The sequence below is a fragment of the Micromys minutus genome (genome assembly GCF_963924665.1).
Source record: "Micromys minutus genome assembly, chromosome: 4".
NCBI lineage: Eukaryota > Metazoa > Chordata > Mammalia > Rodentia > Muridae > Micromys > Micromys minutus.
Window position 1 is genome coordinate 70,353,897 of NC_137973.1, and position 26,804 is coordinate 70,380,700.

The following is a 26,804-nucleotide window of genomic DNA, read 5'->3' on the forward strand; positions in this document are numbered from 1 at the left end:
TCTTAGAGCCATGATGACATTCTGGGGTCTTGAGAGAGTGTTTGGAGGGGATAGGAGAAATGATATCCTTGGTCTTAAAGAATTCACGGTGTTCAGAGGCATTGCAGTTGTAGAAAGCCTGAGTAACAAGGTTGCAGTGTGCGCTGGCATGGTATGCTCAGGGGCATCTAAGGGAGAGCAACATAGTGGAAGCTAGAGGAAGGAAAGCTGGGTTTTGCAAACCTTTGATGAGTTCCTTTTGAGAGCACTGAACAGAAGGAAAGCTGTTTCAGTGTATCCTTGTTTTGATTTTGTAACTATTTTCATGAGTGCCACTTACTCTACCTAATCCATGTATCACCTGAGAAAAATACTTCAGGTAGTGGCAGCTTTTCAGTAGCACAGCTGCCTATGGGCATGTGTACACACCATTGCATTTATTTGTCCGGAAATGCTGGAGCAAATAGAATCCCACACTATTTTCTACACAACTAAATCCTTTTAATGTCAGTGTTGTGTTTGATACATATTTATTTTGTCTAATACATGCTACTATTTCCTCTTTTTATTTAAATTATAAAATGTTTCTCATAGAAGTAAACCTTTTTTAAAAAGCTAATCCATGCTTCTGCCTGAATATTGTCAGTTTTGCCACATCTATTCTCAGAATTAAAGAATACATTTTATTACTGCACTTCTATTTAACACATGCCATATTTATCAATGAGTTTGATAGATTTCCATTCATTGTACCATTATCTCAGACATTTTTCTGCTCTTTAGACTCTGCCATTAGTGCTGTATACAAGTCACAGGTGATGTACAGACAAGTTCTGAGTTTCAGGGAATGAAGGCTGGAGATGTTAGTAAATGGATTAAAGGAAAGAATTAAAGGTTGTTCTGTATATCACACACTCTCACAGTGTCTGATGTTGTTGCAGGGATGCCTTGTTTTTACTTATTTATTTAACCTGTATTCTTTTAAAGCAAGATCAATGGCTGACCAAGGTAAGAGTAAATCCTTAGTTCTTACAGTGGCCTTAATAGTATCTGTATGTTAGTCTGCAGGATGTGCTAAAATGTGAATGTATTCCTTCGGCTTAGTTTATAAGACCTTTTCTGAGTTATGTTATTATATATTTATTAAGTAGGTATTTAGTGATAGTCTTTAGTAAATTAAAATATTTTGTTCTTCTCTTTCTTCTTGTCTTTGAATAACATAAAATGTCTTTCTCCTAAACATTTTATGCTTTAAGAAAATTTCTAGGACACCCGCAGTTTCCAGAAGCATTCATATTCCTTCAATTCCCTCTTCCGGAAAGTCGCATGGGTATCATCTCAATGACGATGACACTATTATGAGGCACACCCCACCTCCTAGTGACAACACAATAGGTCCAGCGTACTACAGTCCCCAGTTTGTAAGTATGACACATTTGATGACAGCAGCTGGAAGAAGACTGTTTATTATTGTATACGCGTCATGCATGCATCAGTAACTATAAGTAACAATTAGAACGTTGATTTTCACTGGCTGCATGCTGAAGAATTTTCCCTCATGCATGTATGCCTGCTGTCCGGCTGGCAGAAGAGAACAGAAGAGTGAATGACAAATTTAGGCTTGGAAGCTAGAGCTCAGCCACATGGCCAGTCTTCTGTACCTAGAAGGCTGGGGTATGTAATCTGCCTCTGCATCCAAGAGGAAGGAGCAGAGACAATTACTAGATGTTTCCATCACAGTGTACAGATGGAATTTGCAGACTTTCCACTGTTTCTAAGGAGGACCATGGGCATTTTATTTATAAAAGAATTTGACTTGAGAATTACCAATTATTGTACAAATTAGTGTGAAAAAAAATAAAAGGAGCTTCTCTGTTTGAAATAACAAATGCAGTCTATCAGGATAATTCATGGAGATCTTAACTTTTAAAAGTAAGTTGTCAAAGCTTCATGCATCCAATTAAAGTATAATTGGATAAAGTATAAAGTATAAAGTATAAAGTATAAATACTTATACATACATATAATGTATACAAAAAGTATGGTTTTACTCCATTCCAAAGAAAGCTACATAGTACTCTGTCACTACTATATTTTTATACTTTTATTAGACCCAGAATTAGAAGGAATCACAGTGAGGAAGATTTCAGAAATGAAGGCTAGATTTAAGGAAAGCCCATAGGGGTGACATAGGCAAAGAGTCAGTCATTTGAGGGTTTTACTACTTTGCTCCCAATATACTATTCATTTATGTATGCCTTTGTGTTTAGGATCAATTACATTAAAAAAACCATCTGGTTTGTAGACATCTGCATATTGGCATGTTTGGGGGGTATCAGATACTTTGAATCGTTAACAATTTAAAAAATATTGTATACTGTTTTATAAAACTATTGTCAAACACAGTGAAGTAATAAGGATGGGCACTAATATAGCCTTCATCTAAATATAATATGTACAATTTCGGTAGGAGGTCTCAATGGGTTATAAAAAGAGAAATTAACATGTTTATTATCACATACACACATTTGGTGGATGGAGCCGAGGTCCAACAACCTTTATTGCCTTTCTCAGTATTAATACTGTCTCTAAAAAATTACCTCATACAGCTATCAGGTAGAACCACTACAATAGGATAATTGATTATATCATTTTCTAGATGTGTTTAAGTTCCAATAAGTTTATAGTAGATTTAGGGCAATAATTCATGTCATGAAACTCTGAGACTTAAGGAATAACAGAAGAGTTGTTTTCATGTCTTTCTATTAAGACAAATATCTGACTAAACACTCATTATCTGTTACTGCCCCCTGTACGTTCATTATTAGTTAAAAGCAATAATTTTTAGGTTGTTACAAGTTAGCACAGTTTTGTCAAGAGACAAATCATCTGTTTTGTGTCTTATTATTTTGAAGTTTTGTACAGATAAACTAGTGAACATTTTAATTTTTGCTTTTGCACCTACAATAAATTACGCCTTTCCAGTTTAAGACTTTTAGTTGCTAGATAATGGTCTCACATCTAACCTAGAAGGAATGTTCTTCCTGATTGTAAATTTGTTCCAAGATTGCTTTCTTTTTTTTAGCACAATTAGCCCATGACACATGAAGGCTTACAGAGCTCTATTGTAGCTAATATTTTATAGAGGGCTTGAAATTACTTGTTTAAATTTAGGGATTCTATAAAATCATGATTAGAAATTATGAAATCATCAATTTGTCTACACAGCATTACTACATGTGACTACATCCTCATGATGATCAGCAGAAAATCTGCCCAATACGATGGGCTGATGCTCAGGAATCATTAGGCTATGCAATAGTGACAGGAGAGGCCTATCAGCAGCGTGAAGCAATCCTGGGATGGAGTCTCTAAGGACCCTGCATTCTCAGAGCTCACCTGTGGCTGACCATGTGAAATGGTGGGCCATCTTCAGAAAAGTCACAAGTATGCCGTCACCTTTCCTAGATGCCTTCTGACAGCAAAGTAATGGTGCTACCTTCTGATTTTATTTCCTAGAAATTTGAATTTTGGAGAGGTGCTTCAAAGCTCTAGTTCTTGTTAGACTCACTAGAGAACTTTCTTCAGCTGCTGGTTTTATCACCTACTAATGACACTTGAATGTTTTAGTGTTACATTAATCAAATGTTGGTTTTCTGACTTCATTGTCTCAATGATGCCTGTTTTTTTTTAGTGCAGGCTCTCATTACCCCAATATCTTTACTTATTCTAATCCTATGATGTAATAAAAGAATGGGTTTAAGATGGATAACTGAGCATTACAAAGGAAAATAATCTTGAGATTATTATTATTTTCAACACAGGGTTACTTTGTGTAGCCCTAACTATCTCAGAACTCACTCTGTAGACCAGGCTGGTCTTGAACTCAGGGATCCATCTGCTAGGATTAAATGCATTAGCCACCACACCAGGCATAATCTTGAGAATATTTAAAGCATTGCCCATAGGTTTTGAAGTGCTATTCTAGCAGGAGGCAAAATTGACTATAGACTTCATTTTGGACTTCATGTCTGATGTCTACATTGTTACTAGTGAAATACTAATTCGTTTCTGAAGACAAGACTGTTTGCAGGTAAGTTGCAGTCTCACAAATGTGACAACCTGTAGCACCTTTCCATGATATGTTTTTGAATTGTTAGTGGGTCACTGAGAAAATAGGCAGAGAAAAAGTTTCTAGAGTCAAAGTAAAGTAAAAGCACAATTTATCACAATACAACTTACAGCTTTGGGATATAGCTAAAGCAGATCTAGAAACAAAGTTTATAGCTGTGACTGTTCACAGTAAAAAAAAAAAAAAAAAAATCCGGGGTCTAGTAAAATAGCTTAGTAGGCATATGTGCTTGACATCAAGTAGGTAAATTGAGTTTAATCCATGGAACTCACGTGGTAGAAGGAAAGAACCAATTTCTGAATATTTTTCTCTTATTTTTACATGCACCATGGTATATACACACAGACACACAGGTACATACACATGCTTTTACATGCAGACACACACACACACACACACACACACACACACACATATAGATTAGAGATGAAAAGAGTGTTATCATAGTTTCTTATGGAGTCAGGAGAACAATTTGAGAGTACTTAGAAAACTTAAATTAAAAAAAGAAAACTTGAGAGAGAGAGAGAGAGAGAGAGAGAGAGAGAGAGGGAGGGAGGGAGGGAGGGAGGGAAAGAGGGAGAGAGGAGAAAATTTGGAAAATGCAAAAGAAGTAAATCCCTAGATTTATGAGCTATCAAGATTAAATCAAGAAGATATTGACAACCTAGAAGACCTATGACAGTAAATATGATTTAAAACACCACTATCAACAAAAACAAATGTACTATACTTTCCCAGTCTCTCAACAAAGAAAATTAATTCATGGTCTAGATCAGTTCCCTACTGAATCTTGCCAACTCTTAAGAGAAGACCAGGTCAGCATATTTCCCCAAGTGCTCCATAAAATAAAGGCAAAAGAACATGACTAAATAAAGGCTATCTATGACAAACCTATATTTTACATCATAGTAAAAGGTGGGAGATTGAGAATCTTTTCTTTCAACTATGGAATAAGACAACTATGTCCACTCTCTCCACTTTTATTCAATATATTGTTCAATGTCTTAGTTAAAACAAGATAAGGAAAGAAATAAAAGAAAATATGGGATCTGTTATGGGATCTGATGCCCTCCTCTGGTGTGTCTAAGGACGGTGACAGTGTACTTATATACATAAAATAAATAAGCCTAAAAATATTAGGATTTTACATTTTTATCCCTGTTACATTTCTGCTTAAAATTTACAGGCCATTCCATTACTCAGCCCCCAATGGTCTTATAAATCCTGAAAGAAAGAAAGATTGCAAGTTAGTGGTCAATCAGTCACTTTATAAATGATTGAATTCTTTAGTGCTCAGACCATGTTTGTAGTCATGTTGTTGGGGTAACTGTGTGAAGGTTGTCTTTGTAGTCTTCAACTGTTGATTGCTGTACTGGTAGAGAGCTAAGTACTGGCTTACTTTTGGTATTGCTGTTCTCATGGCTCATCACCTGCCTCAGTATTTTGTAAACATACCTCACTCGTTTGCTGCTCGGCTTAATAAAGATCTGACAGACAATAGCTAGGCGGAAAAGGGAAGGCAGGACTTTTGGGCTGAGAGAGGGTGTCTGGGAGAAGAAGCAGAGGCAGCTATTCTGTACCCCACTGTTGTAACCTGACTGCTCATCCAAGAGGAGAACAGGGTGAGCTCTTTCTAAATGTGAAGTTTCTATGGAGCCACACAGACCTGGTTAGGGGCTCACAGCTCCTGTGACTATAAGTCTAAAGAAGTGGCCCAAGTCGAGTGAGCAGAGGGTAGATAAAGGTAAAAACCAGGAGTGCGGCACATCCCATCGTGAAGTCTGTGATGGCTGTTAGCAAGCATGATTGGAAATAAACTTTAATAAGAGTAGGACATACTTGTGTCACCTTGGTGTTTCTATTTGATTGGAAACAGAGAGCCGCAGTTACAGAAGTAGAACAACGCAGAGTAGCAAAACTTCCTGCAAGTTCAGTACATGCCAGAGCACAGTACATGCCTGAGTACTGTACATGCCTGAGCACAGTACATGCCTGAGTACTGTACATGCCTGAGCACTGTACATGCCTGAGTACTGTACATGCCTGAGTACTGTACATGCCTGAGCACTGTACATGCCTGAGTACTGTACATGCCTGAGTACTGTACATGCCTGAACACTGTACATGCCTGAACACTGTACATGCCTGAGTACTGTACATGCCTGAACACTGTACATGCCTGAACACTGTACATATCCGAGCACTGTACATGCCTGAGCACTGTACATGCCTGAGCACTGTACATGCCTGAGTACTGTACATATCTGAGTACTGTACATGCCTGAGCACTGTATATGCCTGAGTACTGTACATGCCTGAACACTGTACATGCCTGAGCACTATACATATTTGAGCACTGTACATGCCTGAGTACTGTACATGCCTGAGTACTGTACATATCTGAGTACTATACATGCCTGAACACTGTACATGCCTGAGTACTGTACATGCCTGAGTACTGTACATGCCTGAACACTGTACATGCCTGAGTACTGTACATGCCTGAGTACTGTACATGCCTGAACACTGTACATGCCTGAGCACTGTACATGCCTGAGTACTGTACATGCCTGAACACTGTACATGCCTGACCTCAGTTTTAACTTGAAGCTGGATCAGGATTTAGCAAATATGTTTTCTCACTAAGGGAAGATACAGACACACCAAGATTAAAAAGCAAAACTAAGCCAGGTAGTGGCACATACCTTTAATCCCAACACTTGGGAGACATTGGCAGGTGTATCTCTGGGTTTGAGGCTGGCAGGGTCTACAGAGTGAGTTCCTAGAGAGCCAAGGCTATACAGGGTGTCTGTCTTCAAAGTGGGAGGGTCTGGGTCTTCTGAGCTAGTACCCGGGGTTACTCATGGTTTTTACTGAATTTGGAGCTCCATGTGGGTCTTCGTGGACTGCTCGCTGTGGTATGCAGCAGATGTGTATGCTCCTCTGAGTTCCAGTCTCTGTGCTGGGGTGTGTGAACTCCTGGGCAGGCCAAATTCGGGATGCTAGACTGCATTTTACACGATGCTGTCAGGTGTCAGGCTAGTGAAAAGCCCACACACACCACTCAGGGTCTGGGGGAAGGCAGCCTAAGATGGGGACATAGGTTTACACATGAATTAAAGGCCTCTTTCTCAATATTCAGGAATATTTAGTGAATATTGAATTGTGATATTTAGATGCAATTGAATTGCGATAGTTTGTGGAATTTGCGTCTTGTGTTTGAGACTGGGTCCAAGGCTTGTTTGCATTTCTTCCTGCTTCTTCAGGAAACAGATTATGACCCCGCTGTGCCAATGATACTGTAGCAATGCTCAAACGGATCCTATCCAAATTTATGATTATTCTTTGCAGCACCTTTTCTGCCTTTTGGGGATAATTCTATGTTTGAAATCAGTGTCCAGATAGGAATATAATAAAACATTAGCATAATAATATAATAGATGGTAATTATGGATTGTTCCAATGAATGAGTCATGTCTACTGAAGGCATATTGTAAATATAAATATAGAATTCTTTTATAACACTAGCAAACAAATAATATATTTCAACTAAGTTCATCTGCAGAGAAATTCTGAATATAATTTATTTAGAATAACATTTTGAAGGATCAAATACAGCCTCTCTCTTTTCTAATAACAGCTAGAAATAAATGTATTTCTAGATTGTGATTTGACAAGAGGTTGGAACTGAAGCCCTGATGCTGACCTGTGAGTGGCTGCTGAGCAGCCCATTAGCACTTAAACTGGTGCACCTCAAGACTTCAGTTCTTCGCAAACATATTTCCATATTTAATTTTGAAAAGATGAGGGTTAAAAGTTACATAGTCTCCTCTCCATTCATTTAATTGTCAGTCAGAATGGCAGTTAGTAATTCTGTTACAAATTTTATTACAGCATTCACTGAAAGTGTTACAGCTCCATGCTGACTTTGCTTCAATTAAGTCATATTTTATTTGTTAATAACTTTCCATAGTGACAGCGACCTTGGTGTTGGCATTGGCAGCAATTCGTAACATAAAAGCTCATGCAATTGAGACTCAAACGTGCATCACTTTATCCCTTGTTTTCTGGTTTTTAAGCCTGTGAAATTAAATTTGACACCGAACATTTATCTGAGTACTCTAGAAATTAATACACCAAGTAGTTGTGAGTTCATGTGGTTCAAATAAAGTAGCTTTTATTGTTCTTACAGTAAAATGATTTTATTAATGTGTTCGATTTTGTGCGCATATGTGTGTGTATTCACATATGTATTTATGCATGTATAAAGGACTTAGAATTGGTCAGAGGTTGAACCATAAAACTTTGAGACTGAGTGTTACTATATAGACTTGGTGGGCTTGTTCCTTAGCGATGTAGATCAGGTTAACTTCAGATTTACAGAGACTTGCCTATCTTTGCATCTCATGTGCTCAGGCTAAAGATGTGGGCTACTACACATTACTTATTTTCTTAGTCTTAGCTGATGTTTAACTCATAAACATTCACTTACCTTTGGCTCCTGAGTCCTGGGATTGAAGGAGTGCCTGCCCCCTTTCAACATTTATTTTTTGTCAATGTTAAAAAAAAGTTAATTTTTATTATAAGTTTTTGAGTATTTAATGCACAAGTATTATATTCACATCTTTTCAAACCTTTGCTCTCTCTCTTCTAACTTCTCCTGACTCTGTTCCACTCAATGGCTCTCACATTCACAACATGCTCTTTGTTATTGATACACACGCAAACACCCACACACACACACACACACACACACACACACACACACACACACCACACATGCATGTCCCCCACATGATCCCCTAAGCCCACACATACATGCACACACACACACATATGTCCCCCCAGCCCACATATGCACACACACACACACACACACACACACAAACATACACACACACACCCTCCCTTCTGAATCCATTCAGTGTTTCTCATGACTCAGCATATTTAGGTCTGACTACCTGGGATTGGATAACTATCTGCGAGCTTGTCTCTCAGCAGGCTTTGGTTGCCTGCAGCTCTTCATCTAGAGGTGGGATCTTGTGAACTTTCCTTGTTCACAGTGGCTTGTCAGCACCTGTTGTCATCATGTAGTCACTGTGTGGGTAACTATATTGTTCAGATTTTGTCATGTCTACAAGGCACTGTTGGGTAGCAGGGATTCTGGTTCCTGACTCTTACCATCTTTGTGCCCCCTCTTCCTAGGTTTTCCATGAGTCTTAGCTATAGGGTTATGTTATAAATGTATCCATTGAGCCATACTCCCTGCAATCATTTATTCTCTGCTTATAGAGCCGAGGATCTCTGTATTCTCCCTATCTGCTGCAAAACAACATTTTGAAATGGGGTAAGAGCTATACCTTGTTATACCTTGTGGGTATAGGGGAAAGCATTTGTAACATAGTTAGCAGTGATGATGGTGGTGGTGGTGTTGGTGATGGTGATGATTTTGGAAAATGCCACTAGAAAGGCCTCATCTAAGGTCTATGACTTCTCCAGCCAAGGGTAGTGGACTAGGTACAGTCGCAGGCATGGATTAATTCTGTCCTATTAATTGGGCCTTAAGGCCCATTAGATGGATGTTGGTCATTCCCAAGATAAAAGTGCAATGTTGCACCACTGGAGATATTTCTCTCTGGGCTGGCCATTGCTTTTGCTTTGTCTTAGGCTTTAGTGCTCATAGGACTTTTCTCCATTGGCTCTTTGCTCAGAACATCCTGATAGTATGAGAGCTCGTCCTCAAGCAGTAGGTAGGCTTTCAGGACAGTATCACCTTGATGGTAAAGCAACAGAAAATAGTATGTGGCATTGTCATGGCTTTGGTTTTAAGTTTTTTTGGTCACTGGGTCATCAGGATCAGCTGATTCCTAGAGTTAGTTTTCATATTTACCTTCCAAGTGGTTTTTCCTCTTTATTTGGGAAAAATCCCAAAACATAACTGCATCTTTTAGATACTACTAGAGTCTAACATGGTGGACCAGTGGGGTTACTGATAGGAGTAGAAACACTTCAAAGACAGTTGCAGCACCAAAAGTTCACCCCACATGGTTGACAGCTCACCTGAACACCTGGAATGCATTGCAAGCCTGTAGGCAGTTAAGCAGGTTGGAGAGTGTCTTAGGCAGCTTCGTTGACAACTTCTTTCAGGTGGCTCTACCAGCATCTGAGCGACTCCAGTCAGCTCTACCACCCTGTTTCTTCTAAGTGCTTTGTCTCCTCACTGTCCTTTCTGGGCAGCACAGCTTGTTTGCTTCTCAGCGGTCCCTTCTGCTCATACTCACCTGGGGAAGGAGGGACCCAGTGAGTTTGTTCAGTTTCAGTGACTTCCCAAAGCTATCAAACTGTTTACTTCTTGAGCTTAATGGGATGTTAGACCATCATGCGATTTTCTTGCCTTTTCTCATCCTGTGTTTTTATGAGCCTCCACCTGCTGTTTTATCTCCTTTAACATACTGTGTCTTAACCCATTTTTCTCCAAGATGAAAGGTTTTAATCTCAGAAACTGCCACACCACAGCTGGCATCGTCATTTCCCCACACTCAGCTCTTGTGTCCAGATGCAGCGGTTTCTTTCTGGGTTTTGTTACAGCACCCCACAGCTTTTGAATGTTGCCTCTCTCACTGGAAAGCACTAACTATTCATTACCAGAGACACGCCACCCTCTTCCGCTTCTGTCTTTCTGAAATGTTAACAGAATTCTACTGCAGGTCTTTACACATGCCGTGGGTGCCTGTTCCGGAAATCCCTTAAAATGTCCGCCTGTGTCTGCTTTATAGAACTCTCAGAGTCTAGGTGAAGCACAACAGATGGGAGTGTGAACTGAACTTGTGCTTTATAGTACTAACATTTATTGTTGCACTGATGTTGTTCGTAATGATACCTGGGAATTTATTACATTGTGTTTAAATAGAAAGTCACCTAGAACATTTGATACACTGCTTTATGTCATTAAACTATATGTTATAGTGATTTTACATAACATGTAGCAATGGCTCTAGTAATTCAAGATTATTTAAACACTTAGGGACTGGAGAAGTGGATCAGTGGTTAAGAGCACTGGTTGTTCTTAGAGGGGACCCATGTTTAATTCCCAGTAACCACATGGCAGTGCACAATCATCTGCAACTCTAGTTCTAGCTCCAGGAGACCCAGTGTTATTTCTGGCTCCTTAGACATGGTACACAGACATGTATGCCAGCAAAACACCACACACACATAACATAAACATATAACAAAACTCTGCATATTCTCCAAAATCAGCTTTTCCAATAGACAAATAATCTAGGGTTTATCTACTAACCTCAGTTAAAATAGGTTTGCTAAAAACTTCAGTGATTTATTCTCTATAGGATTTATTTATAAGTATCTTTATACATTTGTTGGGGTCACAGGGTATGCATCTAATGAGGAAAGGACCATCAGAAGTAAACCCAAAGCAACTATACTCTCTGTGGGAAAATGCTTCTAACTGTTTAGGGTCACAGTCAGGCATGGAGCTGACACAGTGACCTTGAAAGGTCCGGAGCAGTCTCTCTCTGAAGCATAAACCCATGAGCAGATGCTCAGGGGATAATAAGGAATTTGTAAGGTGAGAGTTAGTCCTCCAGCCCAGGGTCTGGTAGGTAGCAGGATGCTGTTGTACGCTCAAGGCTATCCTAAGGCAGGGAATTACACCTGTCAGGTATCTTTACTGCACCAAAATAGAATAGGGCTTGGGGATATGCAGAAAGAGGGGGCAGGACGTCAGACTAATGCATAGAATTACTCTGGGCTCTTCTGTATTGAGTGTTTTTCCTGCTTATATTTGTCACCAATGGGTACAGTGCTCACAGAAGCCAGAAGAGGGCATTGGAACCCCAGGAACTGAAGTTACAGATGGCTGTGAGCTGCTCTGTGGGAAGTGAACCCAGGTCCTCTGCAGGAACAGCAGCTGCACCGACCACTGAGCCATCTCTCCAGGCTTATTACATGATTTTTAAAGAGGAATGTATCCTAATGGACTCTTTGGAAGGGAATCACTGTTCTTACAGCATTCCTGTTTTCTTTCTTCTTTTTAGTTGCTGATGAAACCAGTGTTTTAACATGAACTCATTGTGGTTCATGCTTAAGTTTGACATCTATTCTTATCAATGTTGGAGGAAAAACTTTGGCTGAGTTTTTTCTAACATAAATAATTTCTTTAGTATTAAAAGAAAGATCTTTAACTCCAGAAAGCTCTGAACACTCCAGAAACAACTTACAGGCCATAAGAAGCTCAAGAAAAACAAAGGTCAAAAAATGAAAGTCTCAGTTCTTCTTAGGAAAAAATAAATGTATAGCACCCTCTCAGAGTGTGGTACACCTGGACCTTAAATCATTAATAACCCAAGAGCTAAGAATATAGCCTTGTGGCAATTTTGGTATTCAAAGATCATTATGCTTAATGTATACTCACCAAGAAATCTGTTTCCATGTTACGTTCTGTCCTACATGTACTTCATGCTTAGGGTAACTAGTGGGATTTCAATGCATGCTATCAAACCTCTAAAAGAATTAAGTACTGACAAAAAATATTCATATAATGTTATGCCAAAATGCCTTTAAAAATCTGTATATAAACCCCTCCTTTTTAAAAATAAAGTTGTAAGAGAGATTTAAAAAAAGTATCCAAAGGTGTGTGTGTGTGGGGAGAGAAAGATCTTGTCAGAAGGGACTCTAGCCAGCCTGGTGCATGACAAACATGGCCCTGACAGGCTTTGCCCTTCTCCCCCATTCCCTCTGTGTTGCTAAAAACCATTAGATCACATTCCTAAATCTAGCCACAAAGGCCTGCTGCCCTTTGTTTGGTTACTTGTTCCTCCTGGGGCTGACTACCAAGGTCCAGTTATCAAAACATTGAAGTCCAGCAATCTAAAGCCCACTATAGTTCACCTAACTAACATGCCCAATTAGAATTGAATGCCTCTTCTCTGTGCAGGGTTTTCCTTTGTACCTTTATAAACTGCACTTTTCCTGTCTGCCACACCTGTCCCCCATCTATCCAGAGCCTTGTCCCTTCCTTTCCTGGGAACAAATGCCCCTACCTTCTCTGCTTTGTTCCCTTCCCCTTCTCGCTCATGCTCTGTCTCCTGTCTTTGTCTCTCATTCCCTGCCCTCTGTCCCTCTGGGGCAAATACATCTCCTTTGACTGAGAACTTGGTCCCGAACCTATAATGATCCTAATAACTTCTTGTTATATTAGCAACAACGTGAACTTGATAGCATTTAATTTCTTTTTAACCACTTGTTGCTTTTCAAAAAGTTTCCACAAGTATGTTTTTAAATACCATGTGATTATTGCCTGAGATCTGTTGGTGTTTTTGGTATTACCCCAGTCTGTTCAATTAATGTCTTTTAAGTAGATTTTTGAAAATGTAAATAGTAGCTTTAGCCTGTTTCTGGGTGGAGCTGCTCTTTATTGCCCTAGCAGGATTAAATCACCTAGTGTAGTATCAAGAGGAAACTGCTCCCACTGGCACAGTATAGGCTAATTTTAGAGGCTGTTCTCTGAGAATCCTGATGTGGGAGAAGGAAGGGCAGAATCCAGTGTGAAGGGCCCTCCCTGATTTTACTGGTACAACTCTGCTGACTGAAAGTTCCTGTATTTAGAGCACAGTCACATGTAATGTTTCCCAGTTTGCCTCATGTTCCCTTTCTTATTCTCTCTTTTCTTTTTAGGATTATCCTAAAGCAACTTTGAAATATAAAGGTGTAAATTTTGGCAATTCTACAGGAAGACAACAATTGCTCAAATATTCAGGTCCTGGTCCTGGACAGTATGATATCATCCAGTAAGTAAAAAAAAAAAAAAAAAAAAAAAAAAAACATCAACTAGTACACTATTTCCTGTATTTGGGAGGTAGGAGGATTGTTGCTGCAAGTTCAAAACCAGCCTGGTCTGCATAGTGGCTCTCGGGTCCTCCAGAATTCTATAATGAAACCCTGGGACAGAGTGAGTGGAGACAGCTTCTTACGTGTCATTAATACAGTTTTGCATTCGTTCAGACGAGGCTATCCCTCTTAAGAAAGGAAAGTTAGTATGAAAAACTCCAGTGAGGATTCGATTTTGGAATAATCCAAAGAAACCCATTGCTCCTTATCAGATTCTGTCTCTTCCTACCTTCCAGGAGGTGGGAGGAAGGTTCACATCTTGTGAACATGACACAACAGTTCACATGACAAAGAACATGGAACAGTTAGGAACATAAATCAGGGGCTGTGGTTAGACAACACAACAAGGCTACTTAACTCTGACCCAGGGGAGAGCTGCAGGGGTGTGTCAGCTAATGCTCCATATGGTTAGCTTCCCCTGTTTCGTGGTTTTAATTGTGTATGCATGAGCCTCTTCTCATCCCATGGAAGCCAGAGAAGAAGGTCCAGTTCAGTCCAGAGAGAACATTAGTTCTCTGGCCACTATGGTCCTGTGTCAAATGCTTTTACCAACCTTGGAACATGATTTGCTCTTTCTGGTCGACAGGACACTGGTTTCTCTGTTGGCTCGTTCCTCATGGCATTACTTTTCTTCCTTGGGGAAGCCTCTGGTGAGTCTTTACTCTGCACCCAGACACGAGCACGCCTGATGTTATCAGTAAGCATAGTTGGAAGCTCAGACTCCCGACTACAGCTCATTCACTGAACAAATACAGAAACCTTCCTATGTGCTAGTTTTAAACTTAGTAACAGAGTAAGAATAAAGCTTAGTGTTCTTACTTTGAGGAAGTCATACTTAGATTATTGTTTTGCTCTCCCAGTCTGAAAGGTTTGCCTTTGTATTTTATTGTTATTCTTAATTGTGTTAGTCTGTGCCCCTCCTAACAGGATAAGCACTGCACACTCTTCAAACCTCATCTCCCTCCTTTTGGCATGTTATTTTGTTGTTCATACATGTGCATGGTACATTCTGATTACTCTCACCCAGAACTTCTCATTCTTACCGCTGCTGATGCCCTTTGTCCCCACTGCTCCCTGTCCCAGAGGAGTAATGTTGATTTTGTTTTATGGCTCAGTTATTTTACCCAGGGCTGTCCATTTCACTTCTAATATTGACTCCCGTCTGCTGTCTCCTGTCTTTATGCTCTTTGTAAAACCGTGTTAACTCCTGCTCACCTCCTTTTCCGTTTTCCTTTTCCGCGCTGGGCTGCAGGACGGAGCCCCACAGTGTTCTTGGCTGCTTCAGCCCTGAGCTATTCTTGCTCTGCTCTTTGGCCAGGTCACCTGCGTCGCTAGATATTTTATTTGGAGTTGCCTTGTCATCCCGCAGTGGACATTTCCTAGTATATAGTTCCTTCTGCCTTGGTTAGTGAGTTACAAGTCTTCGGAGAGATTGTACATGTAACAGGATTGGCTGGGCATGCTGAACAGGAGATGAATGTATTTACAATCTTCTTGTTGGGAAAGCAGTGGACATAAGTATCACATAGCAATTCTGGTATCTTAAATATACATTTATTTCATGGCTGCAAATTTATCTGCAGTTGTAAAGAACAAACTCATTTGTAAGATTCTGTACGGATATAATTAGTGGAAAAGTGAGTCAGAATGGGAGAACGCATTGAATCCTAGCACAGAGCACTGAGATTGGCGGCAACTGTTACATGATAACCTAAGGTTCTGGTTTTTGTTACCTATTTTAATTTGATCTTTGTGTAGTTAGTATAGGGTTTTTTTTTTTTTTTTTTTTTTTTTTTTTTTTTTTTTTAAATAATGTTGAATACTGAATGCCTTTGCAGTTCTGTTCAGTCAATGGGAAAAACAGCAAGTGTGGTTTACATAAATTTAGTTTTAGCAATGATTATTGCTAAAAGTTATAGTGGGTTTATTGAGCCATGAATTACACTAAACATGCTCCATCTGTTTTTGGTCTTTTTCCACTGTGTTATAGAGAACTAATTGCTAGCATGTCCAAGTATAGATGGAGAACACGAACCTAAGAGAGGTTGGGTGGTTTATATTAGATCAAAAAGCTACTAGGTGTGATGTCTGGCAGGCAGTTTGCTTTAGCACTTGGGTCTGGTCACTGCTGTTTTATTTTTTCTTTACATTGCTATACGCTTTGACTTACTGCTTTATGATATAAATTGGAAGGGGGCATTTTTCTTATTTTAAACAGAAATTAGAATGTCAAGTGATTTTTGGATTTTAAAGTAGAATATCAGAAAAGTTTTTAAAAATTACCTGTGATATCAGTTCATGCTGTAAGTATCATGACCCATTTTCCCTTTGGAGTAATTATTATCTGAACAATTTTATAACAGTTTTAACTTCCTTCCCTTTGTGTGTGTCTATATATGTGTGTGCATATATGTACACAACCATGCTGAGGTCAGAAGAAAACCCATGGGCATCCTTTTCCTCTACCATGTGAGTTTTAGGAATTAAACTCTGGTTATCAGGACTGATATCAAGTACATTTGACCCACTGACCCATCTTGGCAGCCCCTGTACTCCATTTTAAAAGACAAAACCAACCAGCATGAAATGTATTTTCATAAGAATTTAAATGTATTGATCCATCCTGTTCTTTTTATGAAATCCATCTAAAGCAGAAGCTGTTGCTATACAAATTATCTATATTTGCTTACAAAAATATATGTGTATTTAAAATTGAAAACTCTCAAATTCTGTTTGGGTTTTTGAAAGGAAAAAGAAACTACACTATAAAAATATTAACATCAAGAGAGATCAAGAGCAATACAGTTGTACACATACCCCACGGCTGTATGAAGACATAGTATTGCAGGAGGAAAGAAAGGTAAGTTGAAAGGGATATTTTATCCATTTTCTATATTTTTACAGTCACTGAGTTCATTATAGTTCTCCCATGTCTCCCGTGCCTGATGCCTGTGTCACTCAATGGGCGCTGAGAATGCTACAGTACATGTCCCCTGTTCAGAACAGTGGTCACTGTCTCTGCCTGGACACTTTGTCATAGGAACTCACTATTACTGCTTTTTTATTTCAGTGTTAGACAATTCTTTTTTCCAAATTTCTTTAAATTTCCTAAGTTTTCCTTTGGGGATAACAGTACTAGTATTGTCAGGCACAGTAATGTGGAAAGACACTAGTATTGCTGTTCCTTCCACGCCTGTCTCCTCCCCTTACCCGTGATTTCTTACCTATCTCCCTTTATCTACTTAGGTTAAATGACCTAGGTTTTTTTTGAAAGTCCTGCAAAGTCAAGTTTCTTTAAGTCTTTCGATGTCTTAAGGGTCTCTTAATTTGTAAATTTTGTTCTTTCTCCTTCAAAAAATAAACTAAGCATAATATTTTACATGTTTTTAATTATAAAAGCAAAATTCTCATCAGTTCCAAATTGTGTATATGGTCACATAAAACTCATTTAGATGCACATTCTACTTGTAGATGAATATTGGAAAATTTTCCCATTTGAATATTGCAGACAAATAAAATTTCTATTTTTCCTGTACAATATGTTTTAACTTAAGAGGTAAAGATTGTAATGGAGAAATTTAAAAGCTATTCTTCATTTAGATGAAGAATAGCTGATTCTCCATTAGAAAGATCTAGCAACTATTTCAATAAGATTTTTCCTCCCCAAGATTTTCTTTGTATTTGCTTAGATGTTAACCAACAATGCAACATTTACTTACCCAAGATAAGATATAATATAATACTAGAGAATATATATATATATCACAATAATGATGCATTTGTTTTAATAAAATAACAATTACAGTTTAAAAAACAGATTAAAAAGTATTCATGTTGTTTAGTAGGTTCCAATGGATATATTAAATAATTTTATATTATAGTGTAAAAGTATATTCAGAAAAAAATGGTACATAAAACTTTTGGTTTCTGTTAAGGTTTTATTTATCAACAGAACTTATTTATAAATATACATAATATATTTTGTCATTGAAATACAAATAAATTATGGTCAAAGTTATTCCTCTGACTGCATTGAAGACAGAATCCAAGGCACTGTCATGTTAGGCTAATATTCTTTTATTTCACCTTAAACCTAGTCCTCAAGATGATGTTTAGTGGCAACTTTTGGTGTCTAGAAAAGTGTCTGCATATGGGATGGATCCCCAGGTGGAGCAGTCTCTGGGTGGCCTTTCCTCCAGTCTCTGCTCCACTCCGTCCCCATATTTCCTCCTGTGAGTATTTTGTTCCAACTTCTAAGAAGGACTGAAACATCCACACTTTGGTCTTTCAATTTCTTGAGTTTCATATGGTCTGTGAATTGTATCTTGGGTATTCTGAACTTTTGAGCTAATATCTACTTACCAGTGAGTGCGTACCATATGTATTCTTTTGTGACTGGGTTACCTCACTCAGGATATTTCCTAGTTCTATCCATTTGCCTAAGACTTTAATGAAGTCACTGTTTTTAATAGCTGAGTAGTACTCCATTGTGTAAATATGCCACATTTTATGTATCCATTCTTCTGTTGAAGGACATCTGGGTTGTTGCCAGCTTCTGGTTATTGTAAGTAAGGCTGCTATGAACATGGTAGAACATGTGTCCTTGTTATATTTTGGAGCATCTTTTGTGCATATAGGAGTGGTATAACTGAGTTCTTAGGAAGTAAGTACTATGTCCCCACTTTTCTGAGGAACCTCTTGACTGATTTCCACAGTGGTCGTACCAGCTTGTAATCCCACCAACAGTGGAAGTGTGTTTTTTTTTTTCTACATCCTTATCAGCATCTGCTGTCACCTGAGTTTTTGATCTTAGCCATTCTGAATTGTTCCTGTCTAAAGGAAATGTAGGGACAAAGAGTGGATCAGAGACTGTAGGAAAGGCCATCCAGAGACTTCCTTAATAGCTTCTTGGCTTTTTGGCTAAGATCAGGTGCAGAGACCCCCCCACCTAGAGATCCATCCATCTGTAGACACCAAACCCAGACACTATCACTGATGCCAAGAAGTACTTGCTGACAGGAGCCTGGTATGGCTACTCCCTGAGAGACTCTGCCAGAGCCTGACCAATACAGATGTGGATGCTCGCAGCCAAACATAGGACTTAGCATGGGGACCCCAATGGAAGAGTTAGGGGAAGGACTGAAGAAGCTGAAACAACAGTATCAACCAACCAGATACCCTCTAGAGTTCCCAGGGACTAAACCACCAACCAAAGAGTACACATGGAGGGACCCACGGCTCCAGCTGCTTATGTAGCAGAGGATGGCATTGTCTGGTATCAATGGGAGGGGAAGAGGCCCTTGGTCCTGTGGAGGCTGGATGCCCCAGTATAGGGGAATGCCAGGGCAAGGAGGTGGCACTGGGTAGGTGGGGAAGCTCCCTCAAGCAGCAGGGAGAGGGGCTGGGATAGAGGGTTTGTGGAGGAGAAGTTGGGAAGGGGGATATCATTTAAATGTAAATAAATAAAATAACCAATAAAAAAGAAAGAAAATAGCTACTCCATTTAGCTGTTGAGGGAGGGAGGATCAACTTTATCTAGGGATAAGCCCTTTAATTCGCTTTCCACTTCTAAGTGATCAGCCACAAACATAAGTTCTTTAGGGCAAAACTAACCAGAGTAAGTTGGTTTTGTGTGTATGTGTATACACTTATGTAAATATGCAACTAATAATTACAGAAGAGGTGATGAATTGGAGACAGGGTATGGTAGGAATGGAAAGGGGATAGAGATGGGTAAAAATGATACAAATATAGCATATTCAAGTATAGAATTCTAAAAATACCCAAATAAAAATATTAAAATTATATTAGTTATTGCAGTTTGGAAAATCTATCCTTGATTTTTTTCTCAGGGTAATGTTTTAATATTATTTGGATGTTTGCATTAGCCATGTATGCTTTATATAAACAAACTGTTCACAATTAATTTTGATGCTATCGCCAAGAAAAATATCTTGAGTTTGATAAGCTTTAACTACTCCAATTATTTTCCTTTAAAATTTTGTATTTAGGTTTTTTATTGGGCAAAGTAGACTTGTTAATAATAGCTATTAAAGTAATTAAGGGGTGGGGCTATAGAAGCCTCTCAGTGGTTCAGAACACTTGATGTTTTTACTGATGATTTAGGTTTGCTTCTTAGACCCTTCACATGGAGGGTCACAGGCATCTGTAACTCCAGTTCTGGAGGTGTGACAGCCTCTTCCGGCCTCTGTGGTCATTAAGAATGCACATAATTGATATATACATATGCCTGCAGAAACTCATAACATAGAAATGAATGATACAACTTTAAAAAACAATTAATGGATAACTTTAGTTATTGGGGTAGCATGTGTATACCCAGGTGTATGTATGCACACACATGTACACATATATTGATTGTTGGGGTACAGTGTGTAAAGTTGTCCCTGCATATTCAGTTGTTAATTCTGTACTGGCAGAGAGCTGAGTGATGGCAGGATTCTGGTATTGCCATTCCTATGGCCCATTAACTGGGTTTTTATTTTATAAATAGTCCTTTTTCCTCACCTGCCTAGGGCAAGCTGGAATAGTATCTGATTGGTTGTAGTAACGATCTGATAGCCAATAGCTAGGCCAGATAGAGGGTGGGTCTTTCAGGATGAGAGGGGAACTCTGGGAGAATAAATCAGAAGTGGGAGATGCAGCCAGCAGACACAGGAGAGAATAGATAGAGGGACCAAAGCTGAACAAAGAGGTGGAGCCAGAAGCCACGTGGGGGGGGGGGGGATGTAATGCCAGAAGTAGTTGGATTAGAGTGGCTGAGAGACTGCCCTAGATAAAAGGCCTACGCTTTAAAATATTAAAAAGTCTACGTCTTTCAGTCTCTGTCTATTTTGTCTGTCTGTCTGTTTATTCTATGTTCACATCAGTTGCAATTCTCATAGATTGAAATAATTTCAGTGAAGTTCAAGCTTGGTTGCTTACTCTACTAAGCCAATTTAATTGTAAATTACCCTAGTGACAGCAGCAGTTGTCTTAAATCTCTGTATAGAAAGTAAAATGTGTAAAAATATACTTTATAAGCTATTGTTGTGCCTACAACTTGATTAAAATTATCACTCATTGAATTGTATTTCTCATAAATTTATTCATACACGAAATGTGTATTTTAGCAATCAGTTGTAGTTAATGTTTATGCCTCATAGATTGTCATTTTTAAAGAACAATTTTAGTGCTACTTTTTAACAGCTTAGGTATAATATGATAAAAACTTTACAGGCAACTGAATTCTTGAATTCTCATCGATTTGACAAATAATAATCTTTGTATTTCATCAAACAGATATGTATCTTGTAAGTTGTTATTAATAAGTCAACATTTTTTAATAGAGTAAAATAATTTTAAAGAAGCTAGAGCTATTCAATAATATTTCAAAGTAGCATTTGGAAAGGTTTATTTTGCCAAGCAAATTGTACATAACTATCCATAGTTTTATGATGGAAAAATATTACCTCTTTTTTTTTTTTTTTTTTTTTTTACAAATTTATGTTGCTGTATCATAATATGGAGTTGATAACTCATGAGTCAGATAGTCAAGAAATGTAGGAAGAATTACATTCTCAGGACAAGTGTCAAGGTTGTTTTAGAAGAATGGATATAGCATAGAGTAGTAGTATATTTAAGACTTGATAGACATGTGGTAGAGATGAAGTATGTATGGGAAATGAAAGCAGTGTCTTGGTAAGACTAATGAGCACCTACAATAGTCATCTTCGCTTTTCAAACTGAACCTTGTAGGTGATCAATCAGTTAGGAGAGGTAAGCAGTGACTGCTAGGTGTATCATTAGCACTCTTCTGCTTGTGTGCCCAGGGTGACCCACATCTGTCTTCATTAGAAGTTTGCTTGCTGCCGGGCGTGAACAGATGGTCATTATTGCCAGTGCTGTCCGACGGGCTGACCTAGAGGACATACAAAGTCATTTCATCCACACGCGTCCACATTTACCTGTTTTGATGTGGGAAAAACACTCTAAGAAATGATGAATGTTAAGGTTTTCTTTTTTAAATATTCTTATATAGATTCACATTTGCAAATAATTCATACCAAATATTATTTTGGAAAAAAATGGAAGTCATTTCAATGTCTAGTAAAAAATAGGAATTATGGATATCTGCAAAGGCTAAGTTATACTTAAATGATAAATGAAGTGTGGGCTAGTTATAAATTTTTATTCAGAGTATCTTAGTTTAATGGTATTGACTTAATACAGGTCAAATCTAAATAACATGGTTACCTTTGATGGCCCATCTGTTTCAAGATGCCATCCAACGTTTTCCTCCATTAATCTACAGGACAACAGACAGGACTATGCTTTAGAAGAGGGTGCTAGGACTCCATATTTAAGATACTGCAAGCTTGGTGTCTGTAAATACAGTGAATGTGATATAAAAAAAGGAGAATTGTGTTTGCAATATTAAAATATGCTAATCTATGGGTGAATTATATCATTAAAGGACACTCTGTGAGTGATAGCAAGCTCTTTGCAGACTCAGGTATCATGTCTACCATCACCCCTTCCATGTGAGCAATCAGACTCTGATGGTGCCTCTTTGTCCTCATTGTTTCCCAGGGCCACAGGTATCTGCGTGTACTTAGAACCCTGACTTCATAAAAATATTTTACCAAGTGGTTACTCCTCACATCATTTGTGGACAGGACAGCAAATCCAGCATTGTTTTAAACTTGGAGGCTCGTGTCCTGGGGAACTGGAGTACATGACAATTCTAGAAAGCATTTCCCTAAATAAACCTAGCTGTGTACTTATCTTCTCTTCGTGGAGTTTCCTAAGAGAAATATACTCGGAGAATTTTCAAGTTGTAGTAGTAACATCATCAAAAGGGTATAATTTCCTTTATTGTATTAAATGAAGGAATTTTTATCTAGATATTTAATTCATTAGAATTTATTTTTCTTGTCAGCTTGCATTCTAGTTGGGAAGGGAGGAGAAAGATTTTAAGGCTCATATTTGAGAATATATTCAAGTTCTGTGTCTTAAGATTGAATTTGTCTTACAATCAGGAAAATTGTCCTTGTGTTCAGTTTCCATATGTCTAAGGATCAAGACAGTAAACGAATAATACTCTCTTTGTGGGATCTATGAACAATACATCTTTAGGTCAACACACTATTTAAGTAGCCTAAAGTGACAAAGACCACATAAATACTTTAAGCATCTTTTGTCCTTTGTGTAGGAACTTTCATGTTGGTGAACTTGGCCTTTTGCCTTCATTTGCATTATATTTGATGTGAATTCTTGGACCAGTAGGGTCTATCAATTAACTATGATGATGAATTTGTTATTATTTTATGTGTGTTATATTTGCAAAAATGTTTTTGATATACATAGTGACATTCATTTATAGTTTTCTCTGTTAGCCTTTTAGTTTGTGGGACAACAATTCTCAAACTCTTTCTTAGAAACACTTTACATGGCTCATACTATTGATGACTCCAAATAACTAATTAAATTTTGTACATGATCATATATATGTATGTATATACGTATGTAAATATATATACACATATATATTCTCTAAATTGAAACTAAAATTGACAATGCTGTAGAATAGCTATGTAGATATGAGAGAGTGAGAAAGTAGGTGAAGAAATAGTTTCATGTTACTATGGAACTAGTTGTTATCTTGAAGGTCCTTTGAAAGAGTTTCAGGGACTCCCAGGGGTCACTAAGACAAACACTGAAAACAGTGATTATGGGTTTTGAAGTGAGAAAGAGCATCATAGTGGTGGGTTGCTGTTTCAATGCCTACACCAGAATTCTTACTGTGCACATTAGGTACTGTGCACAGGGTCTGCTATGTTATAAAGCTGTATGTTTGATGTATTCAGCATTTGCTGGCTGTGTTGTAGTTCAGAAGTTAAACACACTATGAAGTTCTAACAGAATGAGCATAGGCCTTCTCACTGTACCTCTTAGAACTATGGTGATCTCTACAGATTTGCTGGCATTTGCAAGTCATATAATACATGTCCTCTAACATACAGTCAGCAGAGAACCCGAGGATGGAGTAGTTTGAAATGGCAGCGGTAGGGAAAGACTGACTTTGAAATATCCTTAATGGCTTTAAATGTCAATTACACATGTCCATTCTCAACATTTAACATGTCTAGAAAATTTCAGTATTTATCACTTATCAACCTCTTCTTTTTCCTTCCAGTTTACTATTTATTCATTTTGAAATGAATTCAATAATTTAATGTTTTTATTTGAAGTTAAAACATTTAAAAGGGGAAATTTGCAAATTAAAAATTAAGACATAAATCTGGGTATGGTGGCACACACTTTCAATTCCAGTACTCTAGAGACAGAAGAAGGCAGATCTCTAAGGACAAGGCCAGCCTGGTCTACATAGTGAGTTCCAGTACAGCCAAGGCTACACTGGGAAACTCTGTCTTGAAAAATAATAAAACAAAACAACACACACAAAGTGGGGGGGGGGAAGTATAACCTGCAAATTATGTTTAGTGTTACTTATATGTATTTATTTTCAGGGCTGAAATACTTGGTATTGGATAACCAAATAAGGTAGGGATCATCTCTAGGAAAGACTTATTCCCTTTGTCTGAGAAGACTTTAATTGCCTGAAGCACTTTACCTAGACAAAGAAGTGCTTAAGGCTGAGAACCTTTTTCAGTGTGTTATCTCACTTCCTTCTCTCTTTTAACTTTATATTTAGTATTTTAATACAACCAATAGAATAACTCGAGTGGCTTCTTTGAGGGTATATAATAAAAAGTTACACATATTTTACATTTTGATGCGTTCTAAAAATGTAGTGAAGGCAATGTAATCTTTGTGATATTATTGACTACACTACTATTAAAATAGCAACTCATTTTAATGTCCAGAGCATGTTTTCTGGCTTCCAGATATGTAGTAATAAAGAATAGTATTAGAAAAATTAACACTTGTACTTACTGTTTAGATGACAGAATACCTTTTATTGACTCACTGACTTAACGTTGTCTCCCAAACTGAGTTATAGTACCTTTAGTATCGTTTTGCTGTCTTTGGGTCAGGATCAAGTATTTTCTATAGCTTTTATTATAGGGTTTCAGAATTTGAAAATGGAGACCCAGAATAGCTTTCTGCAAAATGTCCACTTTTGTTTGTTTCTAATAATCAAACACATATCCTCAGTCTCCCATTACATAATTGCTGTCATCTGAGGAGAATTATTGACTCTTAACAAACCAGATGGATTGCTTAGGTTCCTATAGAAGTAGGAGAGAAGAAAACCTTGCCTCGATGGCATTGTTATGATTGAGGGCACATCTGAGTGGTGAGTCTTCTGACATCCATAAATGCTAACCTCTGAGAGGGGAACTGGAGTTTTCACATTTCTGAATACACATTGTATAGTTGATAAAAAGAACTGTAACTGATATTGGTTGTCAGAAATAATAGGATTGTGAATAAATAAAGGGTCATTTGTGCACCTACAGGTGAGGAAAGTAAATGAGGCAATTTTTGTGCATGCAATGCCCTCCATAGTGAGGGATTCGTGGATATCATGTCTTGATCTGTGAACAGCAGCATTAGCAGTCATTCTGGTAGAAGGTCATCTCTGCTGGCCTTTATCCACATACCTACAGATGAAAAGATGTTTGTTCTTGTTAGTTATGGATAAGGGAGTGTGGCATGGAACACATATTTTTTTTCACATGGAACAAATATTAAAGTGTGAGTCTCTCCAGATTGTGATAAGAAACTAAGTAACTTCTGCATTAATCCACACTCTATTTCTGACTAGATTTCCATTCCTGAGAAGATGATTGGCTAAAAACTTACCATCAGTCATGCAGTTTTGGAAGATTCTTGACTACTAAGGCAATTTGCACATTTAGGCTAGATTATATTTTTAGGTATATTATATAAAGAATATTGATATATGAACCAAACTTCTGATAATATGTTGAAATTTATATCATTTCTGCAAAGCTGGAGAGTCTGAGGCACCATATTATTGAGTTCCCTTTAAGTCACAACATAATCTAGTAAAAATAATAAAGTGAAATTAATGTTACGTTAAATTCTGCTCATTTGTCCACACAATTTGTTTCAACCAGAACTAAATTCAGAGCTATACATTGCAAATGGCTTATATGTTTCTTTTATTGTACATTTTCCTCTACATCTTTTTGTATATTTATTGAGAAGACACAGGTCATTAATTTAAAATAATTACCTTTATTTGTGTGTATGTGTGTGCATTTGTATGAATGTATGCCACAAATTGCAACACAGTGCCTTACTATATACTGCAGATAATTCAGATAGAGGCATGGATGTATCATTAAATTTTACTCACAGGAGTTTGTAGTCATACGAATAATCCATGAGTTGGAGACATGGCTCAATTGTTAAGCTTTTTTAATCTTTTCTGCCTGTGTAAGATATCCCTAACATGCCCAGATTACACTTGTCTATTATCTTGGTTAAAACCACAATCATTTATATGGCCAGCAGATTTTCCTGAGACTCCTACAAATTGGAGCTTTCTTTATCTTCCAGAATTAAACATCACATCATGCTGTTCCTCTGCCCTAACTTTTTGTTTAGCTCTGTACCCCATTTTTAATAGGGTTGTTTGATTCTCTGGTGTCTAGCTTCTTGAGTTCTTTGTATACCTTGGATATTAGGCCTCTATCTGATGTGGAGTTGGTAAAGAACTTTTCCCTATCTGTTGGCTGCTGTTTTGTTTTCTTGACAGTGTCCTTAGCCTTACAGAAACTTTGCAATC

At 37.9% G+C, this 26,804-nt stretch overlaps 1 protein-coding gene across 1 annotated transcript in view; it reads left to right on the forward strand.

The window, feature by feature from the left end:
- The window catches only part of STPG2 (sperm tail PG-rich repeat containing 2), a gene marked incomplete at both ends in the record, with an annotated part of 424,307 nt that overhangs the window by 10,652 nt on the left and 386,851 nt on the right, over positions 1-26,804 (forward strand). Inside the window, 3 exons of the mRNA XM_080916047.1 lie at positions 1,236-1,400; positions 13,808-13,920; positions 16,769-16,880. Of these exons, the coding sequence (XP_080772173.1) occupies positions 1,236-1,400; positions 13,808-13,920; positions 16,769-16,880 (390 nt within the window). The remainder of the gene's footprint in view (positions 1-1,235; positions 1,401-13,807; positions 13,921-16,768; positions 16,881-26,804) is intronic.